Source organism: Schistocerca gregaria, chromosome 3, assembly GCF_023897955.1.
Source record: "Schistocerca gregaria isolate iqSchGreg1 chromosome 3, iqSchGreg1.2, whole genome shotgun sequence".
Classification (NCBI taxonomy): Eukaryota; Metazoa; Arthropoda; class Insecta; order Orthoptera; family Acrididae; genus Schistocerca; species Schistocerca gregaria.
In genome coordinates this window covers 564,851,121-564,876,134 of record NC_064922.1, presented here as the reverse complement: position 1 = coordinate 564,876,134, position 25,014 = coordinate 564,851,121, and the positions used below count along the sequence as shown (strand labels likewise).

The following is a 25,014-nucleotide window of genomic DNA, read 5'->3' as shown; positions in this document are numbered from 1 at the left end:
GTAGGATGAGGCAGCTGGCATCTCACCTTTCAGTCTTAATAAACAGAAGCATATTCGCCTTCTTCGTCCTCCAACAGGAGCGTTTTCCCGCTGGTTCGCTTCTTTTCCCTGCTATAGCAGGGCATGTCACTCATAAGAAAAGAACTTCATGAGTGAGAAATTTTGATCCTTATGTGAAACTGGAATAACGCAAAACTACGTAATTTTACACCTCAGACCGTATTTTATTAGCACAAAAGTTTCGCATTGCTCGAGTACTATTGAAAGTTGCGAGCTCTATCTTCTTATCTCGTGTTTTCTACTGAAAATGTCGTGCTTGTACTTCAACTTTACTATTACAGAGATCGCCAAAACTTTATTCTTTTGTTATTGGTCCTGTGCGCAACAAATAACTTACTTGGCCTTTCTGCTGCCACTGCTTGATCTGCTGCATTCCATTAATTAACAAAAACGTAAAAACCTATTATTCATGCTGAGTGTAATGCATGTTCTGTACGCCGGCTCCTGCTGTAGCTGCTTAACAACTACATATAATTCAAGAGAAAGGGTTTGATCAAATCTAAACTGGATAAATGATGACCCAAACAAAAAACTATATTTTCAAAGCGATTCTTTCTCATTCAATTAACAAAATGCTAGAAGCTCTTTGAACAATCGCTTAGTTTGTAAATCTGCCACCAGTGACATTAAAGCAATATTACAAATTAATCAAACTCTTGAGACAGACTGAAATACTTCTCTATTGAATACATAGTGAAACAATTCCGTGACAATTACAAAATAAATCAATGACAAAAATCAATACTTGATCTAACAATGGTTTCCCTTAAGAAGTCAACTCCTACCATTATCAAAATTACCGTCTGCTGCTACGCACATACACAAACCCTTTTCTTTAAATTAAAAATCGCGCTGCCAATTATATTAAATTGGAACTAAATACCTAATCCTGTGTCGCTGCTGGCGGACACGGCAGTACGGCAACGACCCCTCGCACAACACACGTGCACATCAGAGCATGCGGGCTCCTACACTGGCTTCAAAACTGCTACCAGTTAATCCGTGCGCTGCGAGGCGCGACAACAATATCTTAGATTCCAGAGCTTTTGTATGCGCTGTAGCCAACCTTTACATCCTGAGAATATTGCCAACTCTCACTATAAAAAAAATGGGGTTCTCATATCTCCTGTGATGATAACGGGGACACATCATAGCATGTTTCTTTATAAACTACGTCTCACACCGGATTTTACATGTGTATTTTACCTGCACACCTAGGGTAACCTCTGTATCTCGGAAACGAATAAAGAAATCAAGAAAATTATCAGGACTCTCTGAGATCGGGATTTTAGAAATACATCACAATAATTTCAGCCATTTGCTGTGCATAGCCGGCTTGGAATCCGTGGCTCTATTTTGGGGTGCTTCTCTGGATCCGTCCATGAACTAAAAGGTGCCTCCATAAGACCCTTTAAGTAGCATCTTAGACCACATCTAATCCAACAAGAACCAACCGCAAGAAGTATGTACTATTCAAACTTTGACCATGTACTATAGGACAGTTACAAAAACTTCTCTTGGGCATACAAATGGACCCTGACCCAAGAGCTATCCAAAACATTTGATCCTACCTTTCTAACACGAACAGAATCCAAGATAAGCGCCCCGGAATGAAATACCGTTTTTATGGGCGGCGTTTTGTAACATCAGGTTGAGAATGCTGTTGCATGCGTACCGATAATTCATACTTACGTACGTACATCCATCCATCCATGTTTATAATATGTACGGTTTATTGGTCCTCGCATTGGTGGGTGTTAGGAGAGAGGGAGGCGATATATGGCAGGCCATTTGTGGGTTGCACGGCTTGCTGGCAATTGGTCACCTGCTACGACTGCGGCAGGCTTCCGAGGGCCTTGTTTCCCTGCCATTATATAGTTGAGCAGTAGCATGACGTCAGCCGATCGTGTCCAGTCATATAGCGACCGGCGACAGCTAGGACGCCGGAAGCCTGTAGCCGACTTTTTTGTTGTTGTCGTCAGGCTGCTTCAGGATTTCGATTCCTCTTATTTTGCGCGTGCGCATCCACAGCTGTCTTGCAAGTATTCCTGTTTTTTTAAACTCTTTGCTTAGAGAAAGACAGCTGCCACTTGTCTGAAACGTCACTTTTGTTTTAGTTTTTAAAATATTTTAGAAGTTCACGTGGCAGTACAACTAGGAGGATTTTAATGAGGCCGACACTGTCCGCGGAAGACTGCATGTTTCTATGAGGTGTGGAGACTATCGCACCATCGGGATCGTGGTAGAAAAATACAGACACCGATCGTCTACAGAAAAATAGAAAAGATTTCTGACATAAGGGAAAGATCAGTTTGATTTTCAGAGAAAGGTAAGAATACACGAATCAATATTAACCCTACGACTTACCTTATAGTCCGAATGAAAACCATGTATAGAATTTATGGATTTAGAAAATCATTTTGACAACACAACTCCAGTTAACTGTGTCGACCCCACAAACCGAAGTCTAATTTTGGTCTCGTGAAGTAGCCTCCTCTACACGTTGTCTTTGGCATCTTCTTCCATCGCTCCAAGTATCTTAAGATCCATGGCCACTTTGTCTCTCCACCTCAATTTAAGTCTGCCTGAAAGTCTTCGCGTTTCTTCTCTGGCACTTCTCCCAGTCTGGATCCCTCCTCTCGCCTGTACACAGGGCCACTCCATCTTGGTCTCATTGTCTTGGCTTGTGCAACAACAATTGGTTCACCCCTGGTCTTTCATCTTCTGCAGGATTTTATTTCCAAAAACCGACTTATTTCTGTATACGTATGCATTCTCCATATTTCTGACCCGTATAATATTACTGGTGTGATTATGTAAAGTTTTATTAGTCTTATTCTGGTTACTCATGAAAAAGAATTGTATGCCATTAATTTGTTGAGCGAATTTGTCGCTCTGGATGCAGCTTTCATCCTCGCTTCTTCTTATTTCAGATTATTTCTGTTGTTTACTACAACCCCCGAATATTTAAATTCAGCTGCTTCCCCAAACACCTACTTATCAGTCTGCATGATTTCCCGTCTTTTCATCTTTTAGTTTCTTTCTGCCCTCATGAATACTATTTTTTCGTCATTTACCTCTAATCCTACTTCCTTTCATTTTTAAATAGTATTCTTGCCAGTATGTTCAGATCATCTAGATTTTCAGTGATTAATACTACTTAATTTTCAACGGCCGGTACATTCATTTCTATTCGTATGCTAACTCCTTCTGCTTCGCTTGTTGAATTCAATTACGTTGAACAAGAGTGGTGATATTCCATCTCCTTGCCTAACTCCTTTCTATCTCAAAAGCCACGAAATGTTCTCCGTTCATCTTCACCATACCTTTCGAGCGTTCCAAGATAACTTTTACAAGATTAGTAATCTTCTTTGGCATCCTAAACTTCCGAATTTCTCTCACGTTTGTCCGTTTATGCTATCGTTAGACAACGAACAATATTGGCATTTTTGTTGTATTGCCAATGTTTTGATATGGCTTCTTTCAGTACAAGAATGTAATCGGCGGTGGACTGATATTCCTGGAAATTATGAAGTTGTCACGAATAAAATAAGCGGGGCGAAAGACTATTCGCAACTTGGACAGGTAACTGAGGACAGATTGAGACAGAAGTAACCTACCCCCACTTTGAGAAATAGAAGAAATTTTCTAAAGTAATACCAGTTCAGGGAAAATTAAATTTTATCGAAAACAGAGGTAGGCAATGGTGATAAGGAAATTTGGTCAAGAGAATTTGGAATGAAACGCTGAAATTAGTATCAAAGTTTTGTTGCTTCGGGAACAAAATAACTGACGATGGCCGGTATATGGTGTATATAAAATGCAATCTGGCAGTAAGAGAAGCTTTTCTAAAACGGTATATATGTTAACATATGAAATAAATTTAAGAGTATATATATATTCTCTGGACTTTTTTGCCTATGGAAGTGAAACATGAACGATGGACTTGCACCTCAGACTAACGTGAACACCTGCAGTAAACCATCTTCCGACCGAAGACTACAACAACAAAGACATTATTCAAGGTGTTGGCGAATCAAGAACATATTCAGGGAACATTTAACACAATTTCGCTTTAGCCACAAACGCATTTGTTTGTAACACTTTACTTGCCGTGCATACAAGCTTCTTCAAAGCACGCTTACGACTGTAGACAGATCAGAAATGTGGGTGTCTTAGCCTTTTGACGAGGCAGCGTAGTTTTAGATTGTTCACAAATACTTAATTTTGAAGTAGCTCTCAGACGATTGATTCATATACTAGAGTGGTTTGATACGCATAATTCCTTTGCAGGTGGTATGTAATTCAATGTGAAATGCGAAACGTTTTAAGTCTGAAGTGCCACAAACGAATTTTACGACCAGCAGAGTAGCCTATATTGAACCTCCGGATTTCTAGTTCGAAATACACTGAAGAGCCAAAGAAACTGGTACACCTGCCTAATATCTTGTAGGTCCCTGCCAGCACGCAGAAGTACAGCAACACGACTTGGCAAGGGCTCGACTAATATCTGAAGTAGTGCTGGAGGAAACTGACACCATGAATCCTGCAGGGCTGTCCATAAATATGTAAGAATACGAGGGGGTGGAGATATCTACTGAACAGCACGTTGCAAGGCATCCCATATATGCTCAACAATGTTCATGTCTGGGAAGTTTGGTACCTAGCGGAAGAGGATTCCTGGCGCCACTCTGCAGTAATTCTCGACATGTGGGCGGTCGCATTGTCCTGCTGGAATTGTCCAAGTCCGTCGCAACGCACAATGGACATGAATGGATGCATGTGATCAGGCAGGATGCTTACGTACGTGTCGCCTGTCTATACTTGTCATGTGTAAAAAAAAAAGTGCACACGCCCTCCGCCAGCTTGAACAGTCCCATTCTGAGATTCAGGGTCCATGGATTCATGAGGCTGTCTCGATACCCGTATAGGCCATCCCCTCGATGCAATCTGAAGTAGAACTCGTCCGATCAGGCAACATGTTTCCAGTCATCAACAGTCAAATGTCTGTGTTGATGGGGCCAGGCGAGGCGTAAAACTTTGTGTCGTGCAGTCGTCAAGGATACACGAGAGGGCCTTCGGCTCCGAAAGCCCATATCAATGATGTTTCGTTGCATGGTTCGCACGCTGACACTTGCTGATGGCCCAGCATTGAAATCTGCAGCAATTTACGGGAGTGTTGCACTTCTGTCACATTCAACGACTCTCTTCAGTCGCCGTAGGTTCCGTTCTTGTAGGATCTTTTTCGGCCACAGCGATGTCGGGGAACTGATGTTTTACCGGATTCCCGATATTCACGGTAAATCCGTGAAATGGCCGTACAGGCAAATCCCCGCTTCGTCCCTACCTCGAAGATGCTGTGTCCCACTGCTCGTGCGCCAATCACACCACCACGTTCATACTCATTTAAATGTTGGTAACCTGCCACTGTAGCATCAGTAACAGATCTAACAATTGCGCCCGACACTTGTTGTGTTATACAAGCGTTGCCGACCGCAGCACCGTATTCTGCCTGTTTATATGTCTCTGTATTTGAATACGTATGCCTATACTAGTTTCTTTGGCGCTTCAGTGTACAACCAACCTAGCCATCAAGGCAGGATTAGGATTGTAAAGATGGCACACCACTTTAACGTGTCTCATTGAGCTTTAACAGTATGTTTCTGTTTATTCAAAGAACAGTGCTGCACATCAATCTTAGCTATATTCCAATCCAATAACATTAATCACCGAAGTAACATTTTCATTAAGATAATCGCTGAACATTTCGCCTTATCGGAGAGACGGACTCGGACTGCTTCATATATGGAAACTACCGAGTACCAAAAGATTGGAGACTCTTGAAACTGTCAACTAACTAGAATTTCTGAGTTCTCATTACGCTGCTGTAAATCAAAGGCGCGTCCGCTTCCGTAGCCGAGTGGTTTAGGCGACAGACCCCTCAGGCGGGGGACTCGTGTTCGATTCCCGGTTGCCAGGGATTCGTTCTCGGCAGGAGGACTGGACCGGCATGCACTCAGCCTCGTGATGACAAGTGAGGAGCGTCCTGATCGAGAGGTAGCGGCTCCAAGGTCGGAAAGTCGATAACGGTCTTGAGTGCTGTGTGCTAACCCCGTGCCCCTCCATACCGAGCCCGATGATGAACACGGAGGGTGATATGGCGGTCGGTCGACTATCGCACGCTCTTTAGGGTTGATAGCGAGGGTTTCCTTTCCTCTTTTAAGCCACACGCGAGGCTTCTTAGCAAAACATTTCGCACCGTATATCGACGTCAGACAAAAGTACTATTTTACATCGCGTTAAGAAAATTAATATCTATCCAGAACACGTCACCAGTGATAAATACATCTAATCGAAACTGCGTATATTACTGTTCTAGCTTCTATCGTTACGAATGAGTTACACATACCATTTCCATGTTTACACATACAAGAAAATAAAGAAATATACCAAAGACGTTGTTTCAACTACAAGGCGAGCATGTCAAAGTAATGTAAGCGATTACCAAAATACCAGCTGCAGTGTTTATACCAACAAGGGGTTTAAGACTGGTTTAGTTACAATTACTGCAGTAGTTACTCATTTAGTGGATTAAAAGATGCTAGAAAGGACTGTCAACTTTTACATTGCTAAAACATCCGACTATGAGTGAGGGATGCAACTCAAGCTCTATATTTCTTCACAAGCGACAACTGATATTACGCCAGGAATGCAATGGGTGCCTTCAGTCGCAAAAGTAAACGCAGGTGTCACCACGCAGCACTCAGACGCGTATCTGCAGAGCTAAATGGACAGGTGTTCCAAATCGCCTGCCACCTGATACCAAAGCAGTCCTTACGGCGGCTGCAGCCAAAGCCGCGTTACACTAACTCAAAATCAATACTGACCTTCAGTGGGGCGACGCGACGATATGTAGGCGCGCACCCACCTTTCGACATTTTTATTATCTCTCCCAATTCCAAACGCGATGGAGTGCAGAAATACTGTCTGAAGTGTTGCGAACTCTCAGTACAAAGCCGCAACAATCTCACTTACGTCAATGGACGGCAAAAACGTCTAATTTCACTCGTGAATCATTTTGCTTTTAGAAAAAACAGTTTTTAAGTCAGGAAAAGGAAAGTATTTTCGTGATAATGGGTAATTTTGTGACTATTTTATTAACTCACCGCGACCACACCTACTGAGGAAGGACGCACCACTTCGGCTTTTATGTTCTTGGGATATCATTGTTGGGAGATATTGTTACCTATCTGCGCTCTACTGATCATCGTACAATTATCACGGAAACAACTTTACACCTACCACGCAGGCACCTATCAGTATTATGAAATTACCTGCCACAGCCTGTCCTACTTTATCATTTACAATTCCACTTCTAACATAAATGTTCATTTCTATTTGTAGTTTGTCCTGTTAGTATGATATATATATATATATATATATAAAACTAGAGGAAACGCTTTCATGTTAGAGAAAAAAACGTTGTAAATATAAATCTGTCACGAATATATCTCCCTTTCCCTTATTTCTCACGCTCCGTTAACAGGTAAAAATCAGGGAAATTGTGCCGGCTTAGCCATCTGTTGCTGTGCTGCAGTCACACTGATCTTGTGTTGCTCATCGCCTTTAGGCGACAGGATACATGGCTTCAGGAATTTCCTTCCTCCTCCTACCGGAAACCTTTTCTCAAATTTCTTTCTACCAGATGTATGGTAGCTCTTCAGGCTATTCACTGAGGTGACAAAAGTCATGGGGTACCTCCTAGTAATGTCAGGCCTCCTTTTGCCCGGCGTAGTGCAGCGACTCGAAGTGACATTGACTCAAGTCGTTTGAAGTCCCCTGCAGAAATATCGAGCCATGCTGTCTCTATAACTGTCCATAACTGTGAAAGTGTTGCTACGCAGGAACTGACCCCTCGGTTGTGTCCCATAAATGTTCGATGGGATTCATTTTGGGAGATCTGGGTGGCGAAATCATTCGCTTGAATTGCCCAGACTGTTTTTCAAACCAATCGCGAACAATTGTGGTCCAATAACAGGGTGCACTGTCATCCATAGAAATACCATCTGTTTGGTAACATCAAGTCCATGAATAGCTGAAAAGTAGACGAACATAACCATTTTCAGTCAATGTCCCATGTAAATACAAACACACCATTGCGGAGCCACCACCAGCTTCTTTGTGCCTCATTGACAACACTGGGCCAGGGTTTCCTAGGATCTAGAGCGCACTTAAAATCTAGCGCCAGTTCTTACCAACTGAAATCTGGGCTGGTCTGTCCAGGCCACGGCTTTCCACTCGTCTAGGGTCCACCCGGTAAAGTCACGTGCCCGAATGGTTCAAATGGCTCTGAGCACTATGGGACTTAACATCTTAGGTCATCAGTCCCCTAGAACTTAGAACTACTTAAACCTAATTAACCTAAGGACATCACACACATCCATGTGCGAGGCAGGATTCGAACCTGTGACCGTAGGAGTCGCGCGGTTCCGGACTGAAGCGCCTAGAACCGCTCGGCCACCGCGGCCGGCTCACGTGCTGTTAGCAAAGCCATTGTCGTCGGTCGTCTGCTGCCATTGTCCACTAACTCCAAATTTCTCCGCACTCTCCTAACGGATACGTTCGTGGCAATCCAGGATTGATTTCATCGGTTATTTCACGTAGTGTTGCTCGTCCAATAGCACTGACAATATGTCAACGCCTGTGCCCTCCCTCGTTAAGCGAAGTCCGTTGGCCACTGCGTTGTCAGTGCTGAGAGATAATGCCTGACATTATTCTCGGTAGATTTATTATTCTCGGCACACTCTTTACTCTGTGCCTCTCTGAATTTTTAAATTTCCGAAATGAATTGTCCCATGCGTTCAAGGTCTGCAGTTGCCTGGTTCATGCACCCCTACTGACTTCTGTTCATTGGCGACGAAGACTGAAATTTGAACGCCAGTATCGCAACGGGACGTCCAGAGTGTTGACCGGTGGCCTTTTCAGATCACGTTTATTGCTCCATTGGACTAATGGCCGTTAGCTTGTAAGGCGTAAAACGTATGAAATCATACAAGGAAGGAGCGTTATGGTCTGGGTATTGTTCCGTGGCATCCCCTGGTCGAGATTTCGTCATTCTGGAAGGCACAATGAATCAACACAAGTATGCATGGATCCTTGGATATCATGTCCAAACTTCATGCAGTTTTTCTTTGGGGCAACGGCATCTACCAACAGGACAATGCAACGAGTCACACAGTTCGCAGTGTATTTTCGTGGGTCGAGGAGCTGCAGGATGAGCTTACCGTACTCCTCTGGCCACAAAACTCTCCAGATTTAAACCCAAACGAGGATCTATGGGACGACCTCGATCGGGGTGCACGCGTCATGGATCCGTAACCGAAAACCTAGTGCAGCTGGTCACAGCACTGGCATCTGTAGGGCTTCACATCCCTGTCTCTACCTTCCAGAACGTCAATGACACTCTCCTGTACGTCTCGCAGTGGACCGCGCTGCAAAAGGATGTTATTCAGCCTTTTGATAGGTGGGTTGGACTGTGTCTATTCCTACATTCCTGTGTTATCTCTGGTTCTTGAAATTTTGGAAGTAGATTTTCGTGGAACGGCTTGCAGCTATCTTCAGGCATCTACCAATTCAGATTCATCATTACTGGCGGAAGTAAAGCTGTGAGGAGGGGGCGTGACTCGTGCTTGGGTAGCTCAGATGGTGGAGCACTTGCCCGCTAAAGGCAAAGGTCCCGAGTTCGAGTCTCGGTCCGGCACACAGTTTTAATCTGCCAGAAAGTTTCAGATTTGTCATTTATTTAGGCTTACCCTTTCTCTTTGTATAGGGACTGGCCTGGACCGCTGTAGAGACTTCAGGACTGGTTCTAAACGTCTCTGGAAAGTTTGTGTCACAGACTGTCACTCATCTTACTTACGATTGATCCTAACTAATCACCCCTTTCATATTCATACCAATTTTTATATCCAAATATTTGTATGAATTGTTTCCAGCAGCGCGGGATTAGCCGAGCGGTCTCAGGCGCTGCAGTCATGGACTGTGCGGCTGTTCCCGCCGGAGGTTCGAGTCCTCCCTCGAACATGGGTGTGTGTGTGTGTTTGTCCTTAGGATAATTTATAGGTTAGGTAGTGTGTAAGCCTAGGGACTGATGACTATAGCAGTTAATAAGTCCCATAAGATTTCACACTCATTTGAACATTTTTGATTTGTTTCCCATTTTGACTCACTGGTATTGTAGTCATAGGATGATGGTATTCTTCGTTTTTTGAAGTGCTCATTTTTACGTTGTTGGAGATTTAAAGCAAGTTAACAATCTATACAACACTTAAATCTTACCAAGATCTGACTGGATATTCGTGAAGCTTTTTTGATGGAGACACTTTATTATTGATAACTGCTTTATATGCGAAAAGTATGATTGCTATTATTATTGTCTGCAGTGTCATTAATATGTAACATGAACAGTAAAGGTCCCAACATTCCTGCATGGGTGCTACAGAGTTACTTCTGCATTTGTCCATGAGACTCCATATATATATATATATATATACTACGTTTACCCTATCAAGAAATCTTGAACGCAGTCAGAAATATTATTTTATTTCCTACGTGATCGTTCTTTCGTTAATCAGTTTTACGGAAGACAAGAAATACTACATTTACCCGACTGCCTTTATACATGGATTTCGGGATTTCATGTAAGAAAACCGCGATTTAGATTTCTCGTGGCTGATGTTTTTCCGTATTCCATGATCGTTGCCATGAAGGAGGTCACTGTATTCGCAGTCAGAATATTTTCTGACATTCTACGACAGGCAGATGTCAAAGATATTGAATAACAGTTTGTGAAATGCTTCTGCTACCCTTCTTGTAGACTGGTATCACATGGGCTTTCTTGCATCTACTGGACACAGTTTTCTTAGAGGATTCTTCAGTTTGATGGAAAGAGAGGCAACTCACCCATAACTTCTGTATCGGATCTCAGTAGCATTTCTTGGGGCACGTGTTCAAAGCGGATTTCGACCTCTATTCTGATCTCGTGCTGTGTCGACGAAACTTTAAACTCCGCCCTCACTGTAACTGCCCGGAGGAGAAAACTGGAATTTGTTTTCGACAGTTCTGGTGCGCTGGTAAATTCATCTTTACACACAGTATTTACTCGACTAGCAGCTTGCAAAAATCGAAAAGGAAGCCTTAAACCAGATATCTCAGAGTACATTCCGCACGTATAACCTGCTTCGTGTAGCGCAGTAATTCCTACATCGTAAATGAAAGAGGTTTCTGCTCAATCATATATAACTTCCAGGACGTCCTTCAAAACAAATGCATCACCTTCAACGTCGGACAAATTCTTTTCTTGCTCTCACATAATGACAATCTGTTTCACTTTGATTGCTAAGAAAAACAAAAAACGGGGAATAACTTTTGTAACTTGGTCCCTGAAGATGAGACACTGACACATTGACATACACAGTTGACCCATAAATGACTGGCAAAGAGGCCAGTCTCTGACAAGTTACAGCCGGCACAGTAGACACATTAGTCGGCGAGACAGTTTTTCCCTGAATTGACGATTCGTAACAAGTTATGGAATTCAGGAGAAACTGAGGAGCGTTTGTGGCATGTCTATGAGCTGAATCTTTCCGTAACGTACGATTAGGTAACCGAACAACTTTGATTATCGTCTATAGCTGCTGTTAAAATTTCTTTATTGAACCACTAGAGAATCTAAACTGATGTAAAGAAATTTTAACAGCACCTTTTGGAGGTAAATCATGACGTTCTTGAAGCACTTACGAACTTCTTAAAGTACCCTTATTTGTCTCAGTCGCAACAAATTTGCGTTCGGAGATCGAAGGTGCCTGTCTGTATATGACACTGTCATATATGGTGATGCGTAACACAAAAAAGGAACCAATATCTCTTGTCAGATCTTAGATTTCAATTTAGGACATGGAACGGCATTTGGGTCCAACGTCATTTGGCTTGTAGGTGTGCTTTTCATGGAAAGTCAATGTTTGTCAACTTTTCTACAGAATTATCTAGTCATGGTTCGTTAGCTGTACGAAAGACTAAATCCAAAGCACCCAGGTTCTATCCGCAATTGATACAAAGCTTTTGCTGTTAATCATAGCTTCTTCCACCTCCGGCCGAGGTATGTTGACGTCAAAAAATCATGTTTGGTCAGAGGTACGAAGAGTGCGGTAAATGTAGGTAGGTCCTCCTAACTGTGGTTACGGTCGGTCAGTTCGGTAGGACCATGCCTCGTCAAGCAGTGTGGCGTTCAAACAAACATTTAGATTAAGTACAACTTCACCTTATCTGAGATGCACATACGAGGGATTAAGAAATGGAATTATCATGTATAGTGCATGAATTAAGTGGCATACGTCGGTTAACGGGCAAGATACACGCTTCAGTCACATTAATATTAGACGTCAAAACTGTAATTACCAATCACAAAAAGCAGGTGGCAGCACTATAATTGAAGGGTATATAAAGTGTGTCGAGGGGGCTAATGCGGAAAACAGTGCAGTCGTATTTGTAATGCGAAAACGTACCAATCCCAAAGTACGCAAGGGTTGACAGATGTGATAATTACCGAACTATCAGTGTAATAAGTCACAGCTGCAAAATATTAACGCGAATTCTTTACAGATGAATGGAAAAACTGGTAGAAGCCAGATCACTTTAGATTCCGTAGAACTGTTGGAAAACGCAATACTGGCCCTACGACTTATCGTAGAAGAAAGATTAAGGAAAGGCAAACCAACGTTTCTAGCGTTTGTAGACTTAGAAAAGCTTTTGACAATCTTGACTGGAATACTGTCTTTCAAACTCTGAAGGTGGCAGGCGTAAAATAAAAGAACAAAAGGCTATTTACAATTTGTACAGCAAACAGATGGCAGTTATAAGAGTCGAGGAGCATGGAAGGGAAGCAGTGGTTGGGAAGGGAGTGAGACAGTGTTGTAGCCTCTCCCCGATGCTATTCAATCTGTATATTGATCAAGCAGTAAAGGACACAAAAAAGTTCGGAGTAGGCATTAAAATCCATGAAGAAGAAATAAAAACTTGGAGGTTCGCCGATGACATTGTAATTCTGTCAGAGACAGCAAAGGACTTGGAAGAGCAGTTGAATGGAATGGATAGTGTCTTGAAATGAGGATATAAGATGAACAACAACAAAAGCAAAACGAGTATAATGGAATGTAGTCGAATTAAGTCAGGTGATGCTGAGGGAATTAGATTAGGAAATGAGACACTTAAAGTAGTATATGGGTTTTGCTATTTGGGGAGCAAAATAACTGATGATGGTCGAAGTAGAGAGGATATATAATGTAGACTGGCAGTGGCAAGGAAATCGCTTCTGAATAAGAGGAATCTGTTAACATCGAGTATAGATTTAAGCGTCAGGAAGCCGTTTCTGAAAGTATTTGTATGGGGTGCACCCATGTATGGAAGTGAAACATGGACGACAAATAGTTTTAACAAGAAGAGAATAGAAGCTTTCGAAATGTGGTGCTACAGAAGAATGTTGAAGGTTAAATGGGTAGATCACATAACTAATGAGGAGAGAAGTTTGTGGTACAACTTGACTAGAAGAAGGGATCGGTTGGTAAGACATGTTCTGAGGCATCAAGGGATCACCAATTTAGTACTGGAGGGGAGCATGGAGGGTAAAAATCGTAGAGGGAGACCGAGAGATGAATACACTAAGCAGATTCAGAAGGATGTAGGTTGCAGTAGGTACTGGGAGATGAAGAGGCTTGCACAGGATAAAGTTGTATGGAGAGCTGCATCAAACCAGTCTCAGGACTGAAGACGACAACGACATCAACAACAACAGCGATTTATCTGACATCCAAAAGGGCATGATCATTGACTTGCGGGCCAAGGGTGGAACCATTTCCGAAATGGCTAAGTTTGTAAACCATTCGCGTGCAGCCGTCGTAGAAGTATACCGTCCCTAACTGAATGGATTTTTCTATCCAAAACAGGTACCGTGGCAACTGTGGTGCACCACGGGCTGTAGAGTCCGCATCTCGTGGCAGTGCGGTAGCGTTCTTGCTTCCCACGCCCTGGTTCGATTCCCGGCGGGGTCCGGGATTTTCTCTGCCTCGTGATGACTGACTGGGTGTTGTGTGATGTCCTTAGGTTAGATATAAGTATTTCTAAGTTCTAGGGCACTGATGACCACAGATGTTAAGTCCCATAGTGCTGTGAGCCATTTTTGAACGGGCCGTAAATGACAAAGGTGAACGACCGGTGAGGTGATGTGTACGCGCTAACAGACGTCCTGCTTTGACCAACAGCGCGTGTAATAGTCTCGTTGTCTTGGGCGTCTTGCCACGGCTCACCCCCCACCCCCAGCCCTTGACCAGCCGACCGCCCAACGAACCAAGGGGTTACCAACAATGCCTCCTCAAGGAGTGTTCAGAGAACGTTGCTGTGCATGGGCCTCAGCAGCGGGCCCCTGGTTCATGCATCCTTGCTGACCGTTTTTCATCGGCGACGAAGGCTGTAATTTGCACGCCAACGCCGCAACTGGACGTAAGCTGACAGGCGACAGGTAGCCTTTACAGTTGGATCACGTTGTGTGTTCCATCGGAGAGATGGCCGTGGCATGTATGGCGTGAAACGTTCGAAAGCAAACGCAAAGCCGGAGGATGGAGCGTTAGGTTCTGTAGAATGTTTTCGTGGCATTCCCTGGACAATCGCGTCATTCTGGAATGCAAAATGGCTCAACACATTTATGCATCTATCCTTGGGAACTATGTCCCCCTTACATGCTGTTTGTTTATCCTCTGCACGATGGCGTCTTCCAGCAGGGCAATACTACACCTAACAGCTCGAAGTGAACGTGCACGGTTCGAAGAGCAAAAAAGTTTACCATACTCCCCTGTCCACCAAACACTCCGAATTTAAACCCAATCAAGAGTCTGCGGGGGATCGATCGGACGGTTTGCGTCATGGATCCTCAACCGAGAAACCTAGCGCTGCTGGGCACGCCTCTTCAGTCTGTATGGCTACAAATCCCTGGTTGTACCTTCCAGAACCCAACTGATTCTCCTCCCGCACGTTTCGCGCTGCAAATGGTGGCTATTCAGGCTTTTTACAGTTGGTCACATTTATGCGACTGCGCAATGTATAAACTGCTGCCTATGCATGAAGACTTATCTGTAGAATGCTTCTGTGGCCTACACTTCATGCATACCATTAGCGAAACAATTAGAGTAACTTGTTACCAGGGATACCATCCTTGTCCTCCCAGTCCCCCAAGCCCCCCGATATCACCCCATTTCTTGATTAATACTCATTGCTGTTTCCCCTATTCGTTTACTGATAGCGTGACTTTGTTATAAAGTAAATACACAGTTCAACACTTTACGAAGTGCAGTTCAGAACCTGGAACAATAGAAAGTGCAGAGCAGAACAGAACTGCTTGCATCAACGAGGCGATTCCTTCTCATTGCTGCACTGCAGATCAATACAAAGTCGTAAGCGACAAACTCAAAATACGCTCTCTAGAGGCTCGTTGCATTGGCTCACTTGGTACAACGCGAGTGGTGCAATCTAACGACACAGCCGAATACTTTAATTACAATGGATGAGAGGGGCTGACACCCTACAGAATACGGATGGTGACTGTCTTCACCACTTGATCGGCCTGATCGCTGGGATATTCCACAAAACGTCTCTAAAGAAAGCTTCGAGAGAAACTAATCGCCTCACTAACAGTAGGTGCCTGAAACAAATACGTCAAATATTAGCTGGTAACGAAGAAAATGAAGCGAAACTCCGCGATCGAGCGACGTTGACCGGCCGCCGTATCGTCCTCTGTTATGCGGTGTCATCAGGACGCGGTTTGGAGGGACATGGGTTCGGTGCACGGCTCTCCCGACCGTTGTCCTCGTGTAGGCCTTGCAGCCGTTAACTTTGTGAGGTATCTCCTCAATTGGCATCCCGACGCTGAATGCGCCACCACCCAGTCCTCCCTCCGAGGAAAGATCCTTCGTAGTACCAAAATCGAATGCAGGTCCTTTGCAAGGCAGGCATCTGCAATGGTCACTCAGCTGCGGGGGCGGACACTGCCTGGTGCCAACTCCTGAAATATAGTCATCAATGACAACACGTTTCTAACGGCGCTTTCCTTGAAAAAAGATTACGTAATTCTGCCGAACCCCCGGTAGCATATCTTCTGGCGCACGGACTGGAGCAGCGCGCAGTTGTGCACCTGTTGCGGTTTGTATTTCTGTGACGTACTGCTTACGTTCGATTACGTGAACATGTTACTCCTATCATGTTAGCGTGCAGTAACGTAAACACGATTAGGCTTGCAATTCGTACAGAATGTCTAGCGCCGAGGGAACAACAGACACCGTCATGGCAAGTGCAATAATAGAAACAAAGGGCAACGCAGCTCTCATCATGCCTTAACTACAACACACGTTTCTTCGAAGAGCAGAAAAGTACTATTACAGCAATATTAAATAAGACGGCGGCAGCATGTGAAGTGTTTCTGAAGTATAGAACGCATGTTGCTAATTTAACTCTTTACCACTGAAATGTCTCACGGCGCATTGGGGAGGGGAGGGATTGGGCAACGGAAGATCTTTGAGGTTGTATGTATTTATTGTCGATGTATTTTTTCTCGTTTTCGAGAGACTCTTTATTATTAGTACAGCAATGTCCTTGCTGGAGAAAGATGTGAACTGTGGTCCCTTCAGTTGTTGCGTCAATAAAAAGGGCACATCTTGACACTCGCTCATAGAAACGATGTGATGCATTTTGGTGGACGCTCCGTAGTTTTGTGTAAACGGCCATCGTGGCTCTGTTTCGATAGGGGGATTAATGAATCCTCAAGAAGGAATTACCTGTTTGGTAGTGAAGCAGTCCTGAACCCTAAGGTAGGTTTGAATACAGCATTCCTTTACTAGGCACGCTGGAATGCCTTCGCCTTCATGTGGCTTTAAAACGGACCCTTGCAGAGAAAAGGATGACCTACACTTTAACGAGTGTTCCGAACCACGGTGCAACTTAGAATTTTTTCATACCAGTAAATAGTTGCACGAAATGAAAACAATGATGCAACATAAAATATCTAAGGCCAACTGGGAATCGAACCCTCGACTTCGGGATTGTAGTTCTCAAACTTATTCACTGAGCTAAGAACTATATCTACTTAGTGTGCATAATTTGCCATTTGTCTTAGTTTGAATTTTTAAGGCATCTTTTATGCCTCAAAATAATTTCCACAACTATTAGCAAAACTCTAAACTTGAGCTACTTAGAATGGAGTTTGATAACATCGCAATCCTGTCATGACGCTGACCCGTTTTTTAAGGGCGCGATGCAAGGTCTATTAATATTTAAGTGGTTAGCCCGTGAACTTTAACTTATTTTTGCGATATGTAACTGATGTAACTTTATATCCAAAAGAATATGCACCATTTCGTTCCTGCAGCTATTATGAATTAAGAAACAAAAAGAATTAAAGACATTAGCTGTCAGTGTGCATTGATTTCTTTCGGAAATGTCCGAAAGAACAAACACTACATATGTAATTACGGCGATGTCGTACTTGGGTAATTCGTGCGGTTGTGGCGTCCACTGTGTCCAGATGGTATAGTGGTCGGCGCACCCGCATAGTAAGCAGGAGACACTGGTTCGAATCCCAGTCCTGTACAAATTTTCAGCTTACCCCACTGGTATAAATCAATTCCCGTGGCAGCTAATTTCTTTAATTCCCTTGTGTTCTGCTGTAACTTTGATCTCTCGTTGTCGTCACCAGATAAAGACCAAGACAACTGTCGGACTTCAACACTTGCTAGAGTGACTTAGTAAATATACCATGTGCAAGAAAGCTCTCACTATATACTTGTGATTAATCTGCATATAATCTTGCTGTTAACAATTACCTTAACTTTTATGCTTTACAATTATACGCCTTCAAGCACACGCCACAAAGAAAGCTGAGATACAAATAAAAATAACGTGTATCAGGATTTTAACGTCTCATCGACGACCCGTCTTCACTGACAGGACTCGAAGTCGGATGTGAAGAGTATGGGAAGGAAATAAACAGCGTTCCTCTCCGTCTCCAGCATTTACGTTAATTGGTTTACGAAAACCGCTTAAAACCTAAATGTACGTGATGGTCTCCAACAAGAATAAAGTATCTTAACAACTGTACTACATCGCTAGATTTACAAGGGATACTTAGTCCACGACAGCATCGTCGTGACCACTTCTGACGGCAGACAAGCAGAGTTTCGTGCGTACGTTCGTCCGACTGCAGGGCTGGCAATGCAAATCGCTTCCTAACGTTGCGCATTTCGTAAAAAGAGCTACATTTCTTCGACTCATTTCAAGAGTTCCATGATAGTACCTACTCTTACTACAATGTGTTTAAGGGAAAATAGAAGATCTACATTTGCTGCGTAATTCATTTCGATGTCTATCGTATGATACTGAATTCTTATTATGATGATTTGTAATATTTATTAACATATCTTTCTTTCTGTAATTTCAGAAACACAGAGCTACAATTCGATGTGTCTCACGAACGTGTACAAAATCTAATAATCATTCTCCTCGGAGGCGTCCTCCCTTTGATTAATGACAAACGCAGACACCATTAACGAAGACACAGACAGCTTTTTAATGTCATTAACTAAATTTGTTGAGTAGTATGTGCACAAATGCACTTTCATATAAGGGAATGTTTTATTTACGTAGCATACTAGTCTTTCATTCGCGTCCCTAACGACCGGTGACAAACACAGTTTTGATATTTAGCACACTGTAGCCAACCGTGAGGACATCAAATTTAACAATAATTTAATTTTTCCTTTTATTTTCATAAACGTTTGTTTAGGTACATCAATTACAAGTATTGTTTGTCGTGGGGACATGACCCACATTTATATCAAACTGACGGAATCCTTTACTGAAAAAAATCATCAGCTCAATGTAAGTGTAATTTTACGTTCAGGCAACGGTATTAATTTAGCTTTTGTCTCCACTCATGCAGGGAAGCCCAAGTTTCAACATCGGAACCTAAGCTGCCTACACAGAGCACATTGCACTGAAGAGGATAGCCAGAGCTCTGAAGAGTCCATTGGCTGATATAACCATCAGGTCGGTAAACAAATTCATCGCAGTCACCTCATGGGTGTAAATGCAAAACCAAAGAATGAAATATATGCGATCCTTATCATAATTCGATACAAATAATCCATGCAAAATAAATGAAAAATTCTAATTGACTACTTCCGTATAAATAATTTATTTGTTCCATGAATTTGTGAGTTTTGTGTGTAACTTTTCTCTCTTTCTTATCATAATTGCAAGCCGTCGCAGAGGTGTCCAGCCACGGCCTAAACATGTTTGTTTGTCAGCTCAACATAATTGTCTTTGATATTCCAGTAAATACATGTTTATCATATCTTCGACTTCTGCCTCGTTCCGAGGTCAAATCAAATTCTCAGTGGAGTGGCTACGTTATGGTTTCTGGTTACATACGTGCTTCAGTTTGCACGCGATAGTTCACGATACCACGTGCGTGTCAGCTGAAATTAGTAAGTAAGAATTCTATTGTTCAGTGAATATTTGACACCTGCATTAGCGAAAGCTTCTCCATTCACATTTCCTTTTCAGGAAGCCTAACTTTTATAGCATGTCAAGAACGCACCGCTTTATTTCATCTGGTCAAAAATGGAGTAAAAAGTAATTATCGCAGCCGAATATCTAAAGGAAAAATAATTAACGTCTAGAAACATGTATAGCAAACTGCAAGAAGAAATTTGCGCTCGCAGCACGTTTAAAAAGAATATCAAGTCTTGCAAATTGTTGGTGCGAATGCAGATGTTCTTCCAATGATAGTAGAAGTTGATATACAGTAGCTTAAAAATTGGTACTTACCCGTAGTTTGGCATTAAAGATCATATCCATGCCATTTTCGTAAAATTAAACGTCTTGTTCCAACAACAGCAAGGTAAAAAGGATAAGCACATTACGATGAAAAAAAGCGTAGCACTTGAGATGCGAAGGTTAACACAAGACATTAAGAAAACATTAGACCGATTAATTGATCCACTATAATGCTTCGTGACTTTGATTTAATTACTTATTTAATTACTTGAAAAATATATGGTAAACACATTATTTATGCAGTTTTATGTATGCCAAGACGTCTTTCGTTTTTGTCCTCTCCCCCCCCCCCCCCCCAATCTTTATTTGATGTGGTACTTTTTGTATCTTCATCAGTGCAAAATTTGTGTCGACTGCGTTTTTCACTACAGCTGTCTGTACAAAATAACAATTCGCTTAGCTGCCACGTTTCCCTATAACATATTTACGTTCAGTTAGTAGTTAAGTTAGATGCAGTTTAATCGTTTAACTTTTATCTCCTTGCTTTCGCAATCATGCACAGCACAAACACTTTTAGCTACACCGATGCAGCGCAGCGGTCGTCCCGTGACCGATTTATGCGTTTGTTTGCATCTGAATGTCTTAAGTTGTTCACAAAGAGAATGATGCCACGTATCAGCGAAACTACGTAAATTCAAAATGGGGCGAACAAAAATTTTGTATTGATAAAGATATAAATGTATTCCCACACCTGAAGATGAGTGAAAGCCCGAAACGCCCCTCGGCATAAATGAAGCCTACAGGTAAAGTGTCTGTTTGCTGTACTATTTCAAGTAAGTACATTAAATAGTGACGAGGGACGACTTAATATTAGCTGTGAGTACAATTAAATCTGAATTTTGTGATTATGGTAAGAGTACAATTAAATCTGAATTGTATGATTATGGAAATAAATTACATAGGCGGGGGCATATATTTAGCTGTCTACGGGCACAGGCTCTGAGTACACATTTTCCCATCTCTGTATTGCCAGCGCGAGTGGGGCGTGTTTTGGCAGAGCGGCGTCTGCCGGCTAGCGAAGCAGGTGGCAGCAGGCGTGGCGCGGAGACTAGCGAGCACGTGGTCGCGGTCGGCGTAGCCGTAGCGTACTCACCATGGAGAAGACGCCCGAGGCGGTCCACACGATCAGCGACAGGTTCACCGAGCCGGTGTTCTTGAGTACGCCCGTGGGCGACACGAAGATGCCGGAGCCGATGATGCTGCCCACGATGACGGTGACGCCGTTGAGCAGCGACATCTTGGCTTTGAGGCGGATCTCACCGTCATCACCGCCGGCCGCCCCCAGCGCGGCCGCTTCCTCGGGGGCGGCATCTTTCATCTGAACCTCGTCGTAGCGCGCCTTGGGCGAAGGCATCCTACTCTCTTTCTCTCGGAGGACTGTACGTGTGTTTGTGTGAGAGAGTGGTCCTGCAGTTACGCGCGGGCAGAGCTACCAGCTGCGGTGTGCGGCTCGGCTCGGGACTGGAGAGATTTTGTGGCGCGTGCTTCCCGCTGCGCTGCCGCCGACAGACTGAACAACCCCTGCAGCCGTGGCGCGACGCCGCTAGCCCTCGCCGCTCAATGCGCGGTGCGCCCGCCCACCGCCAGAGGCGCCACAGGCCCCGCGCGACGCTCCACTGTCCTCGAGTCGCGGCAGCCGTGCGGCCACCCGGAGAGGAGCACGTTTCTAGTCGCCTTCCTCGCGGATATCGACATCTAAACTTCACAAGCCTCTACTCTGTGGCGGAGGCTGTTTCGCATACCACTGTTATTTCCCCTTCTCCACATTACATACCTACTATTCAGGCCACCTTACGGGAAGATACTTTCGGTACCATGATCATTCTATCTACGTCTACATACATGCTCCGCACACCACCACACTATGCATGGTGGAGGATGCCCTGTACCAATACTAGTGATTCTGTAACTGGGAAAAACGGTTATCTACATGCCTCCATATGAGCATAACTGAGTACAAGAACGTTAATCTATTAATCGATAATTAAGGAAGTTAACTTTTCGACTAACAGAGATTAATTTTAAGGAACTACAATGAACTCTTTAACTTCCGTTAACTTTCTTTGAGTCCGTTATTCGTTAGTGAGTTACCTACTCTTTATGACAAAAATGACGAGGCGCCGCCCGCGGAAATCATATTCTGACAATGTAGAGTTATGTAGGCTTTTGGGTACTCCTGGACGCGCGCGATTGAAGTAAACTATCGAGTGCGAGAGAAAATAATCAGGTCTTGGCTGTTTATTGCAGTTTGTTTACTGAGTTCGAGTTAAGTCTGCTTTTCGTTAGTGTATTGACTGTGGAGAGACTAAATCATGGAATCGAATTCTGTCTCTACAATTGATGAAATTTCGTGACCACATTTAAGTGATTACTTTTGTCTTCTATCCAGATCGGGAGAAAAAACAGCTTTCGATTGTAAACTGTGCTTGCCTAAAATATCAGTAATTGGGCATCACACCTCAAGCCTTAACTGGCACAACACTTAAGGAGAGCACACGAAGCGCTATATGTACAGTTAGCAGAAACAGGAAAGGCAGGGTCTGGTCGAGGAAAAAATAAATAAATAAAATTAAAAAAATGTCCGTCTTGGGCAATCAGATATAGACAGCTGAGCCAGTAGCAGTAATCTCGTTAAAAGGATGCGACAGAGGAGCACTAGAGACTTTTTCGACGTTGTAGCAACTGGCAGCGGTGCGTCTCAGGCTAGTTTGGACCAATACATCGTAAACGAACTAACGATTAACTTCCGGTAACTCTCATGTACAGTAACGCTTTCACGTTTAACGAAGTTAACTTTTTTACTAACGGATTAACGATTAGGTAAGTTAACGTTTTCATTAACGCTGGCCAACTATGTTTATGAGCCCCAATTTCTGGTATCTTATCTTCTCGGTCCTTATATGAAATGTATGCTGGCGGCAAAAGAATTGTTCTGCAGTCAGCTTCAAATGCCGGTCCTCTAAATTTTCTCAATAGTGTTCCTCGAAAAGAGCATTGTTCCTCCAGGTATTCCGATTTCAGTTCCTGAAGCATCTCCGTAACACTTGTGTGTTGTTCGTACTTACCTGTAACAAATCTAGCAGTCCGCTTCTGAATTGCTTCTATGTCTTCCTTTAATCTGACCTGGTGCGGATCTCAAACACTCGAACAATCTCAAGGGTAGGTCGCACTACCTCCTATATGCAATCCTCTTTACAGATGAACCACACGTTCACAAATTTCTCCCAATAAACCAAAGTCTACCATTCGTCTTTCCTGTTGCAATCCTCACATGCTCGTTGCATTTCATATTGCTTTGCAACGTTACGCCCACATAACGTAACTGTGTCTAGCTGTATCCGAACATTGTGGGTTTGTTTTTCCAACTCATGCGCATTAACTTACATTTTTCTACGTTTAGAGCTAGCTGCCATTCATCACACCAACTAGAAATTTTGTTTAAGTCATCTTGTATCCTCCTAAAGTCACTCAACTTCGACACCTTCCCATACACCACCGCATCATAGGCAAACAACCGCAGACTGCCGTTCATCCTCTCGGACAGATCCTTTATGTATACAGAAAATATAATGCTCCTATCACGCTTCCCTGAAGCACTTCTGATGAACACTCACCGTCGAGACAACATACTGGATTCTATTAGTTAGAAAGTTTCTAAACCACTCACATATCTGGAAAACTATTCCATGTTCTCATACATTTGTTAAGTCTACAGCGGGGCATCGTGTCAAATACTTTCGGGAAATCTAGAAATATGGAATATGCCTGTTGTCCTTAATACAGTTCACTCTGTAAGGGCAATCTGAGTTTTGCACGAGCGATGCTGATTCATGGACGTAAGCTTTTCATTGTCAGGAAAAATTACTATGTTCGAACTGAGATTCTGTTCAAGGATTCTGTAGAAAACCGATGTTAAGGATATTGGTCTGTAATTTGCCCTTCTTGTATACAGCAGTCGCCTGCGCTTTTTCCAGTCTCTTGGGTCTTGGCGCTGGGCGAGGGGTCCGCGATAAATGCAAGTCAAGTAAGCGGCCAGTGCAGCAGAGTATTGTTTGTAAAACCGAATTGGGATTTCATCCGTACCTGGCGATGTACTTGTTTTCAAATCTTTCACTTGTTTCTCTACGCCAAGGATACATTACTATGTCGCCCGTACGGGAGTCTGTTCGATGGTCAAATGACGGTATGTTTGTGCTATTCTCCTGCTTACTTAAAAGCGAAATTTAAAACTCCTGTTTTCTTTTTCCTATCATTACCACCATACCACATTGGTCAACGAGTGACTGGATGGAAGCCTTAGACCCGCTTAACGATTTTACATGGGACCAGAATTTTCTCGGGTTCTCAGCCAGATCTCTTGCTAAGGTATGACGGTGGTACTTCTTGTGTGGTCGCGCCTGGATCTTTTCACAGACGCCCGGATCTGTACTAACCTTCGCCTGTTGTCACTTGCGCGTTCTCTTTAGAACCGACAACGAAACAGCCTTCGCTTCCTCAAGATTTTCCAAATTTTCTTCCAACAGCCTTTGCTTCCTTGTTAAGCCAGGATGGGTCTGTTCTGTCCTTAGTCCACTTACGAGGCATATAGTTCTCCAGACCACGATTTGAAAATGAAGTCCCATGCTTCTTTACAAAGGGTAGGGGAACGATGCGGGAGACCCGCACCGCCTTACTAGGCTACGTCCTAATGGAGGTGGTTAGCCGTTGCCTTCCTACGACCGTAATGGAGATGAATGATGATGATGAAGACGACACAACAACACCCAGTCATCTCTAGGCAGGTAAAAATCCCAGACCCCGACGGGAATCGAACCCGGTTCCCCGTGCTCGGGAATCGAGAACGCCACCGCGAGACCACGAGTGGCGAACCAGACCACCATTTACGGCCTGTTTGAACTTTGTCCATGATACAAATAAAACAGTTTCTGCGTCAATCGCTTGTTTATTTTGCCACTACGCGTTTCGATGGTTCACACCATCAGTTTCAGGTGGAGAATTATTTATTTACATGGCTAGAGG

At 43.4% G+C, this 25,014-nt stretch overlaps 1 protein-coding gene across 1 annotated transcript in view; it reads right to left on the bottom strand.

Annotated features, from left to right (window-relative positions):
* LOC126356065 (large neutral amino acids transporter small subunit 1) overlaps positions 1-21,616 on the bottom strand; it is a 341,790-nt gene extending 320,174 nt beyond the window's left edge. The window contains exon 1 of the mRNA XM_050006764.1: positions 21,089-21,616. Within this exon, the coding sequence (XP_049862721.1) occupies positions 21,089-21,349 (261 nt within the window). The 5' untranslated portion in view covers positions 21,350-21,616. The remainder of the gene's footprint in view (positions 1-21,088) is intronic.
* Positions 21,617-25,014: the final 3,398 nt, after the last annotated feature.